Source organism: Pholis gunnellus, assembly GCF_910591455.1.
Source record: "Pholis gunnellus genome assembly, chromosome: 2".
Classification (NCBI taxonomy): Eukaryota; Metazoa; Chordata; class Actinopteri; order Perciformes; family Pholidae; genus Pholis; species Pholis gunnellus.
This window is the reverse complement of record NC_136536.1, coordinates 13564940-13579499: the sequence shown is the minus strand read 5'-3', so window position 1 is coordinate 13579499 and position 14560 is coordinate 13564940. Positions and strand designations below refer to the sequence as shown.

Below are 14560 nucleotides of genomic sequence, written 5' to 3'. Positions count from 1 at the left end.
CTGACAGTGCCTCACATATTCACGCACATTCTTTCACGAAAGATAACTAATTTATAATTATATCATAATACTAAGGGAGTTACTTTAAAAGTGGGACACAAATGAAGCAATGTGTTCCTTTCTGTAGCCCGAGACACATTAAATTACATTAAGAAATGAACTTCAAACCAGTGGGTCCAAGTCAGTCTAAATGCAGAATGTCTGGCTAATGCTTGATGAAAACAGCCTCTGATCAGATAACTGAGGGACATTTAAATAAAAACAGAAGAAGTCTGACCCTATTTTCCAACAAGGTTGAGAACCCTAAATTATATACCAAATATATCATATTTAATATTTATTTCTTACATAAAATACAAATTATGAAGATAGTGTATGCAGCTCAAACAAATGAAAAAAATGTGCACTGTCATAAAAGTATACTATTGCTTCATTAGTTCAGATCACAAGCTTTTTGTTTTAATTCAGCACAATGATGTTGTCTGGCCGACAGCTGAGTAGCACAGAGAGGAATAGACTAACCAAACCAGAAGCCTTTATGAGTGACAGGTTTAGACGTCATCACACTACTGCACACAAGCCCCTGTATTAGTCCAGTCTAACCACAGCAATGCTTTGTTCAGCTGTGCAATGTTAAACTGGTTTGGTGCCTGTCCATTTAGACTGTGAGCAGGTGAGTTGGCATATGGTCACGTGCCAGTTTCTTGGCATCTTTTCAAGGAACCTCACTGTGGTGTGCATATGCTTGTGTGTGTGTGTGTGACTTATTGAGAAGTGCAACACCATTTGCCAAAGAGTCAAAATAGACCATGTTGTCTGAGCTCAGGGTGGTGGTAATGAGTGCTAAGACTTATTTAAGAGAAATACAGATGACACCATTGTGGAAGAGTTTGACCAGAATCAAAGCCAGCATTTGAAAGGACAGAGACAGCAGCTGATCTGACTTTAATGAACAGTAATTCACTATTAGTTGGTAAGGACGGAGGGCATGGTCGAGGAGTTGCAAGCTCTTTCTTTAGCAGTATCTCTTTTGCCCTGACTCTAATGTCTCGGTCTTAAGTTCTCTCTCCCTGACTTTCTCATCTTCCTATTTGAAGCTGCAAATTCAGAGGCTGCTTGCTGTGTGCCTTTGCCCTTCTCCACTCTGAGTTTTCCATTCTCTCAGTGTCACTACTCTGTCCTTGGATGAAACACAAGGCAATGAATAGACCGGCCATGTTTTGGTGACATTTACAAAGGTGTCTGTAGCTGACTGTTTACCAGACGTTTCAACATTATTAACCGGGAGGCAAAGAGCAAATACAAAGAATGAAAATACAAAACACAGGTCCAATAAAAAAGGTCAAAAGGCCACAACATACTAGCGCAAAGACCTCAGCAAATCACTGTCTCTCTTTTTATGCATACAATTAAAATGTACGATTTTCTTTATGCTGAACCCAGAGTAGTAAGAGGGCCATTCTTTTTCACTCTCATTCCGACGGGGATCTGAGATCAGCTCCAGGCCTGTCGCCATTAGTGAGATTTCCCGGGGCGAGCTCCAAAAGCATGAGTAGCCAAAACAAGCCTGCCATGACCGAAATCTGAAAGTAGTAACATGAGAAAGAATGCCTTTTTCCATCCAAGCCTCTTTCTCGTGACCCTGGAAGCTTGTCTCTTCCTGGTCTGCCTGCATGTTCGCTTGCTTGTGAGTGTGGACTGTTTGTGTGTATGCATGTCCTCGATGTGATCCTGTCCTTCTTCTTTATAGTCGGGGAACAGATCTCAGGCAGCTGTGTGTGGCCTTAACTGGGAAAGCAGCGTCTGGAGGACGGACACTGTGATTTGGCTTGTGAACACTAGTATGGGTCACTATGGGGCAGTTACTCTGAAACTAACAAAGACACATAGGCTGAATGCATAACGCATGCAAACACCTATACACACACATACACAAACATTGTGGGCAGGCACATGCAAGCGGATGGAAGGATGACTTGAAAATTTCCCGCAGTGCAAATCTCCCACAACACAGAAGCATGTGATGTTGATGTTAAGGCATTTTTCCTGTGAATGGTCTGTTTGTTGATCTGGGATTTTATGAAACATCACTTCCGAGAGTTTCAGTTATGATACAGTCGAAGTATTGGCTAGCATTTGTATAATGACCTTATAAAGCATCACTTCTCATTAGCGTATCAAATGCAATCAACAGCGATGGCTTCAATCAGGACACATTGAGACCTTGCTGAAGGCTAAAACAGTGAAAGGTTAGTTATGGCAGTGCTGTCGGTTCCTTAACCTTACGGCTATCAGAACAGGTCACAAGTTTTACAGCCCTCAAAGGGTTTGCGGTCAAAGTTGCCCCCAAAGAGGAGGCCCTTGGCTTTGGGGAATTAGGCTTGGTGAGCTGAAGGTTTGGCTGAGCAACGGAGAGACAGCTGTTTACTTCCTCCCTCCTTCCCGTCCTCTTTATCCCTCTGCTGTCTGACACTCCCACTCTAATGAAGGGCCCTGTTAAAACCACACTGATGTTGTGTCGCTCTTCAGTCCACACAAACACTCGCAGGCGCACACACACACCCAAGGTCAATTACACAGATGACTTTCATGTGAGGGCTTGGGTTGCATGGCTATGAGGTGACTATCGTATCGAGTTGCACAGAGCTGATATGCGTTTCATGCTCTGTCTATAGTTGTTGTTAGTCTTGGAGATTTCAGGGAATTTATTTATTTTTCTCTGAAGTGAGCCATTTGATTAAATCAACGTAAAATAATCAAATAAGAATCTAATACTCATGCATGTGTGGCGTGTGTGTGTGTGTGTGTGTGTGTGTGTGTAGTTGTGTGTAGTTGTGTGTGTGTGAGAGTGTCTCAGAGTTCGGATGGAGGCCAGACTGGGAAAAAGGCACCCAACTGCATTATGAATGAGGCTCAGCTCTCGTCGGGCCAGCATTGAGTTTCTTAGCTCATTAATCATTAAGAACGGGCACACACACACACACACACACACACACACACACACACACACACACACACACACACACACACACACACACACACACACACACACACACACACACACACACACAGAAACATACCTACCAACAAACTATCTTACCCACACAGTCAATATGCCCTCCTGTGTTAAACCTCCTGGTAAAAATAGCTGGAACAATACTCAAAGACTCATGCAAGCCTCTGTAATCTGTTTGACTTGGTTTAAATTGCAAAACTTTCATTCAACATTTGAAATAAACAAAGTGTATCATCACTGCACAATGTCCACCTACACCCAGGATCGATTAACGCAGTAACTCTGTAGTTCTGCTTTCAACTTTACATTTTATATCACAACAAAAAGCTTACTCATTGTCGGGTCAATGGGATCACTTACATTCTTTGTACAATAAGGAACATTTGCTTTCATGGGCACTCCTTAATATTCTGCTTTGTTCACACCAATTCTATTCATACTATTTTTTACATTTCAAAGAAGTTAATTTCACACTGAAACAGTAAACAACGGAAGTGGTTTGTTCTGAATTTGACTGTAGTCTGTGTTGAATCCCACGGCTTTATCAACAAAACCTCTCCCCATGGAGTGCATACTATACATAGCTTTAATTTCCTGAGGTGGATTAAGGCAATACATACACACCAGACTATGGTGTAAAGCATCTGGAGAGAGTTATCTCCCTCTGCTGACCTCTCCCAGTGAATAATGCCTTCTTCTGTTTGGCTATGAGGCGCGCTAGCAGAGAAGAAGGCCAGTTAACTGCCTTATCAATGTTTAATTAGGCTTAAAGCATATCCCTAGTTTCTGGAGATTCAAATAACTCTGACAGTGGGATTCCCAGGGCAAGAAAGATATAACAATTTTTCTCAGCTACTCGGAGCGGATAGCAAATCTAGAATTCATCTTTCGTGCTTTTCATTTTAGTCAGTAAACATGACATTGTAATTTTGGGTTGACAGACAGTGAATTATTGTGGCTATGGAGGCCCTGAGGGGTAAGGCTCAAGCTGAACTTGCTCTAAGGGGGATGAGTGTTGAAGACATTCACTGTGGTATGAGGTGAAACAGTGACTGATGGTTTGGTAAGGCAGACCTCCAGGCCATCATGGATCGTAAAATCCCTCATTACTATTTGGCAAACCATCTCCATCCCTCAATCCCGATTTTAACTCAGACCACATGTTATGGCCTCTGTGGATTCTGGGTTTGTTTCTTTGCATTGTAATAAAGTCATGTGTGTGCGTACGTACGTGCCTGCGTGTGGGCGAAATTCATCAAGAGTTATGGAGAGAACGATCAGCTTCTCTGTCATTTCGCCTTCCTGCACTTAGGTAGGTACAAGCTCTGCAATCAACTTAACCAGCTCAGGCAGCTTGTGGCAAAGTAAATACATTATGAGTCACAAAACTCTCCAAAGATCCCCTACCCCTACTCTGCGCCTGGTTTATGGACTCCTAAATGTCATATAGAGTCAGACTACGATTTATTCTCTTTTTTTCCTTCTTAATAAAAGCTCTCTGTGCAGCCAGTAGCTTTGTAGCTGGAAACTTCCAATATGTAATAAAGGGGAGTTTAGAAATGGAATGAAAACTACTCACAATTGCATCTTCATCAGAGACGATGCAATGGAGTAGCCAGAGCAACTAAACATCACACGGATAATCATATAGTCACATAAGACTCAGAGGGTGGGACAAAAACATAAATATATCACAACCCCGATGGACTCTGCCATGTGACAAAATTACAAAGCACATGGGAATCCTTAAACGGAAATTTAAGTCAATATTTGTTTTCTTCCCAGAAATACTCTATGTTATCCCTTTAATACCATAATCCAGGGGGGTTTCCATTGCCTGTCCTCTGCGCTACAGTACATCCTGTGGAGCTTGGAGAAGGGCCTGAATACCCCACCCAAATTTAGGGGGGCTTTTTTCAGTCAACACCCAGAGAATACCAAAGGTATTGCGTGTGGGAGTGGCTGATCAGAAACATGTGTCTGGCAATGTATGTAAGCATTTTCAATGTTAAAAGAAAAGACAGAGTAGCCGTCATGCAATCAAACAACATGCAACACTAAGAAATTAAAACTACAGAGAGCGAGCAGAAGGAGAGTGAGCAGAGAGCGAGAGGAGAGCTCACTTAATGACAAAGCAAGTGCTATTTTGATTCAAACCCAGCCAAAAATAACAAGTGTGTTGGAAAGAGTCGAAACATGCACATGCTGGTATCCATTTCCTATTTCTCACTTCGGAAATATTTCAATAAGATGAGACCACATCAGTGAAAGACTGGCTCGAAAACTTCAAAAAGCCTAATAAACATATTAAACGCATGCCCATGCCGTGACACATATGGGACATTTGTTTTTTCTCTCCTCTGATCCACTTTATATGTAACTTTAATTAAAAGGACCTATTTTTAACCAATTATGTCCTATACACAGTATAGGACATAAAAAGAACTTCCGTCTGCAAGTGGTTTATGTTGGTTTGTCTGATCTACGCAAGAGGACGTGGCTTCCACTTTTAGCTGGGTGTGATAAGCGATGGGTTTTAACATAGCAGAGAGTTTATCTCACGGGCACTTTGCTTCACCGCTGAGTTTGAAGACAGTGAAGTCAACAGCAAAAACACTTTATTGTTTGAGTTATGTACTTTTTGGACCACAAAATGAGTTCTTTGACTTTTCTTTGCCCTGCGTTTGACATTTATTCTATTTCTTTCTTTGTTTCTCTCTTTGTTATTTTCAGATGAAACACAGCCTCTGTCACAATTAAACGGGCTCCTGCTGGCCCCGGGGCCCCTTCCCCCTCTTGCCACCCCGCCTACCCCACCCATGGACTCCCCCATGCCCTCGGTGTGCCCCCTCCTGTCCACCCCCACTCCTCTCCTGAACCCCCCTTCTTCATCCTCCCCAGGCTGTGGCACTGGCAGCGCCAGCTCAGAGCAGCCTGGATCTGGACCCCCTGTTTCAGGAGCCGCCGGCACCACGGCCTCCAGCCCGTCCAATCCAGAGACAGAGGAGGACAAGGCCAAGAAGCTGCTGTACTGCTCACTGTGCAAGGTGGCTGTCAATTCCTTGTCACAGCTGGAGGCCCACAACAAAGGTGGGTTAATCTGTGACCTCTGATACGTTGAAATTGCTGTAGTGCTTCTGCACATTGCAGAAATTCACTGGCAATTAGTTTCTGGGGGATGTAACTTTCTCCCTCGTACTTACAGCTATGGTAGGATTCTTCTCCGTTTACTCAAACTACACTGCTGCTGTTGTTGCTGCTGCTGGAAACAAAATGTGAATTTTGCCAAGAAAGATCCTTGTAGCTACATATATATATATATATATATATATTCTAAAATGGAATTTGAGAAATACACTAAAAGTGCAAAAAAGTGAAATATTTGTTTATGTGATACTAAAATACATTAGTCGATCAATTTAAGAGAAGAAACTCATTAGTTCACAACTTTTATCGTTTAACAGCTTTGAAATGATCTGGGACATTTACATTTTACACTCCTTAAGTAATAATTCCTGGCTGTCAAGTGCACCATGGGATTAGTGTAATTGCTGCGCTCGGGACTATTTTAGAATATCATTCATAGATTTTTACTTTAAAAAGGCTAAAACAATGTTGTGGATATCATGGAATGTGTGGGGGTGGAATCATTGGGTAAATCAGTTGGTAATAAATAACACAAAGTGACATTATTTAATCTCTTTTGACTGACAAAGATACAAAGTCTATTATCTGGCTGCTCTTACTGTAAGTGCTACCATCTCAGTTACTGACTTGACTGCACCCCAGCAGAGGGTACTGATCAGCAGATAAGTGATTTCCTTGACGCTGTCTGGCTCAACCTATGTAACCAAGCACTGATTTCCTGGTTTCAGGAGCTCTGTCAAGGTGCCTCACCTGTGTGTGTGTGTGTGTGTGTGTGTGTGTGTGTGTGTGTGTGTGTGTGTGTGTGTGTGTGTGTGTGTGTGTGTGTGTGTGTGTGTGTGTGTGTGTGTGCCATGCTCTCTCATGTAGCACTCTGCTAACACACAATACTTTCTTCACCCACATGCCTCACTCAAACTTTCATGATTTGTCTTGTCATTTAGATAAAAAACTGTTCCCCATAGCCTGAAGCCTTCCACTTGAAACAGTTGCAGAGGAGGATGGTTAAGGCGGGTAACCATTGTATGAGGGAATAAGAGAAAAATATGTTTTGTGGCTGAGCTCACCACAATACCAGCTTCAACATTCTGTCAGACAACTTTCACACCTGACAACATGTTTGCCAAACACCCCTGAGGTGCCCACTGCCTGCTTTAATCCGTTATGCTCTATCAATTTATCTCTCCCTGTAACCTCATGTCCCTGTGAGCACAGTTTGTGTCTGCTGACCTCCACTCTTTATTATTGATATACTCTCCGACACAAGAAAAACTACAGAGACACAGCAGACGATGAGGGACTGACCCCACATCAGTGTACTGTATCCCATTTGCCTTGAGTAATGTTTGGTGCAGCCAGCTCAGCCAGACACGAAAGCAGCCAACAAATACCTCTCAAGTTTGGAGGAAGTATTAATCAATACAATTGCAATCACATCAACCATTATGGTTAGATTAACCTCTGGAAAGCTTTTGCAGTTCATGCTTTATGTAGCGCTGATTAATTGTCAGTCTACACAATGATAAATGTGTTACTTTACATCTGTCCGCCAGCATGTTTACGATGTACATCCATATGTAAATACAAATAAATCACACACGCAGTATCCTACAGCTTCTAATGACCAGGGGCCACAGCTTGTTATCAACTAGTTTGCTCCAAAATTCAAACCCTGAATGGCAATTGATTTGAAAAAGTTTAAACAATCTGGAAACAATCACCTTCACTCATTTTATCTCATGGTAGCGGGGTTCAAAAATCAAAACATATGTCATGCAGACTTGAGCAGCATGCGTGGTATTCTGTGTGAGAATGAACAGCAGAAAAGACAAAAATAGAGAAATTATGTGTATGTAATGTTATTTCTACAGTTTCCTGTCAAACCATTGCCTATTTGCGCATTTTAAAATGTGCCTTGTGTGCTTGTATGTTGGATTACACAATGAGAAATCCACTGGGCCATCCATTGTCAGACCAAAGTAGAACAAAGGCAAAAACAGATAGCCCAGGAGCACGTTTTCTGGCCTCGAGTCATTCCAGCCCCTCCTCCCCAGTGAAGCCCACAGCCTCATGTTAGCCCACCACCCCAACCAATTCTCTCTTCTGTAACTTTACCTCTGTTCAAAGGGATTTTAGAGAGTAACTCAAAGTCAGAACCAAAGACAGTGGGATGCTTTACGTTGTGAGTACAGAGGCATAGGGGTCAATGGGGGGGCATGACTCGTTTTTTTCAGCCAAGAACAAAATGTGTTATTTTCTTGGTTCAAATTCAGAAAACACTGCATATAGACATTCTTCATGTAAATGTATGACACATGAATCAGTTTGGAATCTCTTGTAAATTTGTTTTATGTGCAGGTGGACATCTTTTATTGAACATCTGACAGAATATCTTTTTTGAAAAAAAATCATTAGCAGATGATCAGATCATTAAGAGGTCTGAGTTCACATGCAACTATGTATTACTTGGTATCGCCAAGACACACATCTGTTGTGTTTTTAATTGTTATGTGTCTAATGTAACACTCCCATCTGCAATGAAACAAGTCCAGTTTTAATTGCTCAGCAGTATGAATGAAGTGTTACACAATGTGATCCTCATTCAGAATCCAGTATCCCAGTATGACAAAAGACAGAGCTGCAGCTTACATATAATATAGCTTGTTTAGATAGGGGTATTTTAACTATTTTGTGAAACAGCGCAGTCATGATCAGGGCATAATAACTCGGCCTTAAATTTCCAAATTTTGACATTTAGAGTTTAAATTATTGATCTCGACAGTGAAGGTTGTCCAGAGCTGTTATCGATGTTGGCACAAGTGGTAATAATTCACAACAGTGAACACTGCTTGAACGTACTCTACTGATCAAACATTATCAACCGTTTACTGTAATGTTAACATTAGAGAGGGCTTTGAGTTCATCCTTCAACTGCACAGCTGTTTGACTGCAGCCCTCTAGTGGGAAAAACATACCACTACAACTTTAGACGGCAACATGCTCTCTATGTTGTTCATATGTGGTCAATTATTGGAGAATCAAGCCAGTGGTACTTTCTTTTTTTTTTCATGCCCTGATATTTGTCACTGTCACTGTTTCTCAATCACTGTTATTAGTTACAGAGAAAGGCTGTCTTGACTTATTTTACTTCAGACAGTTGGAAGAGGCATGACTCATATGTTATAAATTGTGATGCATCTCCAATGTATTATTTCATTCTATTCTATTAGCTTCTAAATATGTAATTTCATCTTGGCTTATGGCATTGTTGACCTGTGTTTTTGCTTGTCTGCAGGTACCAAACACAAAACTATCCTGGAGGCGCGGAGCGGGCTGGGCCCCATCAAGGCGTATCCTCGCCTGGGCCCCAAGCCCATTGGAGAGCAGGGAGGGGGGCCGGTGGACCCCAACACTCAGGAACGAACCTTCCACTGTGAGATCTGCAATGTGCGGGTCAACTCTGAACTGCAACTCAAACAGGTAGGAAGAAGAAATAATAATAAATGTATTTTCATCCAATGATATTATGAATTAATTGGATAGTATAATACTTACATACAATATAACTGGCTATTTTTGAAGTCTTAAGATTACTTTTTGTGCTTTTGTAACATGATTACATAATTATGGAGCAAATTCTCTTTTCATTGGCGCATATTGTAAAATCCAGACACCCAAAATTATATTATTAGTCTCCAGAGTCCATTTTTGACAGTTAAATACCTACCAGAATAAGTCATGTTCCTGTGTTCCTTTCTTTCAGCACATATCAAGTCGAAGGCACCGGGACGGCATGGCGGGCAAGCCTAACCCCCTCCTCAGCCGACACAAGAAGCACAGGGGAGCTGATCTGACGGTAACTTTTTAAGTTTCACTGTTGAATTTGACTCCACTTGTGTGACACAGTCGTCAAATATGAGATCCAAAAATCAGACAGACAGTGATAAGTGAGAACATGAGGTCTGTCAGTCCCTGGAGTGGTTAGAGCAAATTTATTTGATCATAAAAAAGCCGCCAGTTGTTCTGTTTTTGGCTGTGTCGTCTTCCTGAAAATGTTTAATTCAATTGGACTGAAACCTCTGCATTATGATATATCATACATCTCAAGAGTCAGATCTATATCTGTTTCCCCACCATGTGTTCTTTCTTCTGGAACCAATCATTTTATGCCTCTCTCTCTCTCGTCTTGTGTCTCTTTGTGCACCCCCTTCTGTTTGCAGTCTTCATTGACCTTCTCCAAGGATCTTACCAAAGTTTTGGGTGCAGGGCTCTTGCACAACCCCTTGGCTCTTGCTGCAGCAATGGCCGCTGCAGCTTCCTCGAACCAGCTGGCTCTCCGTGCAGCAGCTCCTGCGCACCACCCGCACCATCCGCACCATCCGCACCATCCGCACCATCACCTATTGCAAGGCACTCATCTCAGCCACGCCATCCTGAGACCTGCCCCCGGGCCCATCCGCACCACCCACGGGCCAATCCTTTTCTCCCCTTACTGACACGTCACCCTCTGACTTCGGCCAGTCAGGAGCAGCCACTCCAAAAGCACACTGTGAAGATACAAACATGATCAACAAACAGCAATTGATAGGAGGAAAAAATCCAACCATTTAAATACTGAACTGAGAGAAATGCAAGGGAAAGGAGCAACAGAAAGGAGTAGATATGTCTTTCTTCCCTTTACCTGACACTCTCCCTCCATTTCAAAGACTTCTTCATGATCTGCAGATGGAATGAGCAGAGGAGAGACTTTCATTATGCATTGAACTTCCTCGTACATCTCTCACCTCCCGTGGTCCCTCTCTCTTGCACTGTGGCCTTGTCATGGCCGCCTCAATAGCTACAGAAGAAACACATGCACATCTTTCTAGAAACATTAAACCACATCTAGTGTTACATAATTATTCCGGGCCAGGTTGGTTTTCTCCTGTCATCACAGCTCAACGTGTTCTACTCATCCTATGCACCTCAAAAACAAAGACAATAATGTTATGTCAGTAGGGTAGCTGCTTCAATCGGTCTTTGCTCTTTGCGCCACATGTAGCTGTGGCGGCCTCCGCGGTACTGTACATGTCCCTTTCAGCGCCGGAGGACAGCAACTCTTCAGTTTGTGACACTAGGTCCTCGCTACTTACGGCATGACGTGGGCTGACAGGCAGGTGGTAGCAGCATCTGAACATGTCTGATGGTGGGGGGGTTTCGGAGAGCAGAAAAGGGACTGTGGGGGATTGCACTCTGCTGTCATTTCCTGAGACACTGAGGTGAGAGGAGGGTTGGAACGGGTCAGTGGATGAATTGACCCCAGGCAGCATGCAGACACACACAGGCCCAAACAAATCTGTGTTTTAAAATAGACTGCACCACAGGGCACATCTGCCAACCTCCATATCAGTCAGAGATTGGTCTCACTAAAGGGAAAAGAGGATGTGAGAAACAGCAGCAGTTGCACGTACTGTACTGCTGTATTTGACACATGATCCCTATCTTTAGCTTAGATTGTGTTTGATGGCAATAATCAGTTATTTTACTCACAGTAATGAGAAATACTGGAGAGCATAGTTCATATGTATTTGGTCAGACATCTGTTCACACTAAGCCATCATAAAGAAAGCGATCGACATCCTAACAACTCCCTGGTCTTTACTTGCAGGCCGATTCACTGTGTAGGTGGGGAGGTATGATTTAGGTGCGACCCCGTGTACTGATGTATTTATGTTGTTTCTGCATGCAGCCTCTCAATATGAGCGTGAAGGGTCAGGCTTCTGCATCATTGGGTTGAACTCTTCCATTTCTGCTCTTATCTCCTCCTCCTCACCTTCCCTTATCTACAAAGGTTCATATGAGTCTATAGCAGAGGGCACATAAACACTTGCAAACATAATGCTCAAAGAGAACAAATTATAGAGAGGAAGATGAAAGCCAAATATATTCTGGAAGAAATGATCTTGAGCTGGAGTGACAACCGAGCCAGAAGCCCGGCGAGGCCACCCAGGGCAAGGAGCCGAGACGTCCAGCTCAAGGCTTCTACCGATAGTTTCCATCTCACAACTGAAAGCCATGAAACACACCGTGATTTGTTTTCTTTTACAAAGACTGGTGAGCACTTTGTTTGGTTTGGATTTGTGGTTTGCTTTTATATCACACATAAAGAAGAGCAAAATAGGAGACACAACAAAATATTTTTGTAGGTAGGATATGTTAATAACTGCATCCATGAAGAGATAAGAAGATGGGTGGAATTATTGGATGGTGTTGACTCAGACAAACTGACATTCAAGCAGAGCAGCTGAACTTAGCGGGGAGCCACAAAAGTTAGCTAAGCAGCTCCAGACCTATCTTGCTCGACAGCTTGAAAACTTTCACCCTTTTCTGAACAAGATGTACACTGTGCCCTTTCATTGAGAAGCAATGAGCTCTAATGTCTTACCTTTGTCTGAATATTGCAATGCAATGAGCAATTTTTATCAGAGTGACTTGTTATCATTGTGACATGTTGTGACATGTTGTCTGGAGTCATGTGTAAACTGGGAGCACGCCAGCTGGCAGACTTTTCAGTTCTTCCATGAGGGGTAGGCTACAAGCCCTCGAAGGGATTGAGAGTGAGGTGTAGCTGGGTTTAGGGACCGCCCTTCATATTAAAGGGCCTTTTTACTATGGTAATCTCTGCTTGGGGAACAGGGTACAACACCAGGTATCAAGGGATTAAAGTTGTTAAAGTTGTTCAACGGGTTTATTTTCTATTTGGACTTACATACATTTTTTTTCTTTGTGTGTGTGTGTGTGTGAGAAATCTGTTTAAGTGAAAATCCTGAGGAACAATGTTAATGCCATTACTTGCAGAAGAAGCTGGCTTGGTGTCAGCTCCCACCGTTGTGCTCTTTTTGTTGCCGAACGAAACCTTCTTTGCAGAGTTCATTTTGTGAGTGAGATACTATTCCAGGATCCGCGCTCTCCTTCCTGTCTGTGTGTGTACCATGTATTCTAGTGTGTGTTCTGTTGGGACCTGCTCTCTCCCTACTTCCCACCAATCCCAGACAGAAGCAACCTGGAGCTATAAAGTGGCCTAACAAAATAATGGAGACAGTAACCTGCACATGGTTGATTTCGGAATATTGATCAATCATTCTGGATTCTAGATTTTTGATCAATGACCCAATCAAAGTAGTGTAGTGATCTTGTCCCTGGTAGGTCAGTCAAGTAGCAGCACCACAGATATGTTCATACTGTGGTAATTCCGATTTATTCATCCTCATGATTCACATATGGGAAATAAATGTTAGATGCCTATTTTCTGGGCAGGTATTTCATGTTAGCTGTGTTTAGGCTAATAGCCTTAGCCTTATTCTGCCCTCAGCCTCTCCTGGAGCAGAGAGAGAGAGAGAGATGGAGAGGCTATGGTGTAATTTTGTCTTGCCAATAAAGTTATTTTTGAATTTCATTGTCAGAGGGGACACAGAGTTTGTATGGCGAATTGTAGCAATACCTGACTCATTCTGGCTACTCTTGTTTATTGCAATAAGAAAATTAAACAATAAATGTGTATGTGAGTAAATCATAAATGTAATTTAAATGAAATGAAACTTTATGGTAAATAGTATTGGTATCAAGAGAAACCATGGTGGGAAAAAAGTAAATGTCAATAAATCATTAAATGAAACAAAGGTCTTCGTAGTTTTTATGAATCAATCATTGTGTGGTCCACAACACCTTCTATTATGACTTCTGTCATAATTCATAAAGAAACATCTCTAAATATCTGTAATGCATGTACCTACAGAATATCTCAGTTTATCACAGTCCTAGTACATGTCACTACAGTAATGTTTCAAGACAAAAGATACTAAATAAATAAATTACACCATCAGCAGAGATTTCAAGCAGTCCATCTGTTGACAGTATATTTTGCTTTTAGAATCAAATAGTTAAATACCGTAAATGCAGGGTTTCTACCAGTTAGATCAGCATTGCTGCCACTCTCATAAATTAGGAGTTTTCTACAATCTTGTCTCTTTTTTTTCGCCACCATTAATGCTCTGAATATTATAGAGAACCTTGAAAGCATAACTTGAGGTAAAAAATATGTATTTTATTCTCCTCACACTCGTTGACAGTATCAATATGTGCTTGTTACGATTGGAAATATTCTTAATCTATTTTGAATCTGAAACTTTGAATCTTTACAACAATTGAAAAACATTTTGAACAATACAGCACTTGTTCCATTTGAGTATATGACCATGCAACATGCGTTTATAATTCATCCAGTAGAAACACGAGCAATCAGACATTGCTGAATCTCATTTGTGAGCAGCAAATGCAGCTCCAGCAGGACCAGTGGCTGACTGGTGCTGCATTGAACTGTCTGATGAAGAGCAGCATTGTGCTGTCTGGAGAGCGTGGCTG

At 42.1% G+C, this 14560-nt stretch overlaps 1 protein-coding gene across 2 annotated transcripts in view; it reads left to right on the top strand.

The window, feature by feature from the left end:
* The window catches only part of znf385a (zinc finger protein 385A), a 51241-nt gene extending 37473 nt beyond the window's left edge, over positions 1-13768 (top strand). For both annotated transcript variants that reach the window (XM_079174052.1, XM_079174053.1), the window contains 4 exons: positions 5750-6106; positions 9456-9640; positions 9924-10016; positions 10381-13768. In XM_079174052.1, coding sequence (XP_079030178.1) covers positions 5750-6106; positions 9456-9640; positions 9924-10016; positions 10381-10656 — 911 coding nt within the window. In that variant the 3' untranslated portion in view covers positions 10657-13768. The remainder of the gene's footprint in view (positions 1-5749; positions 6107-9455; positions 9641-9923; positions 10017-10380) is intronic.
* The last annotated feature ends 792 nt before the right edge of the window (positions 13769-14560 follow it).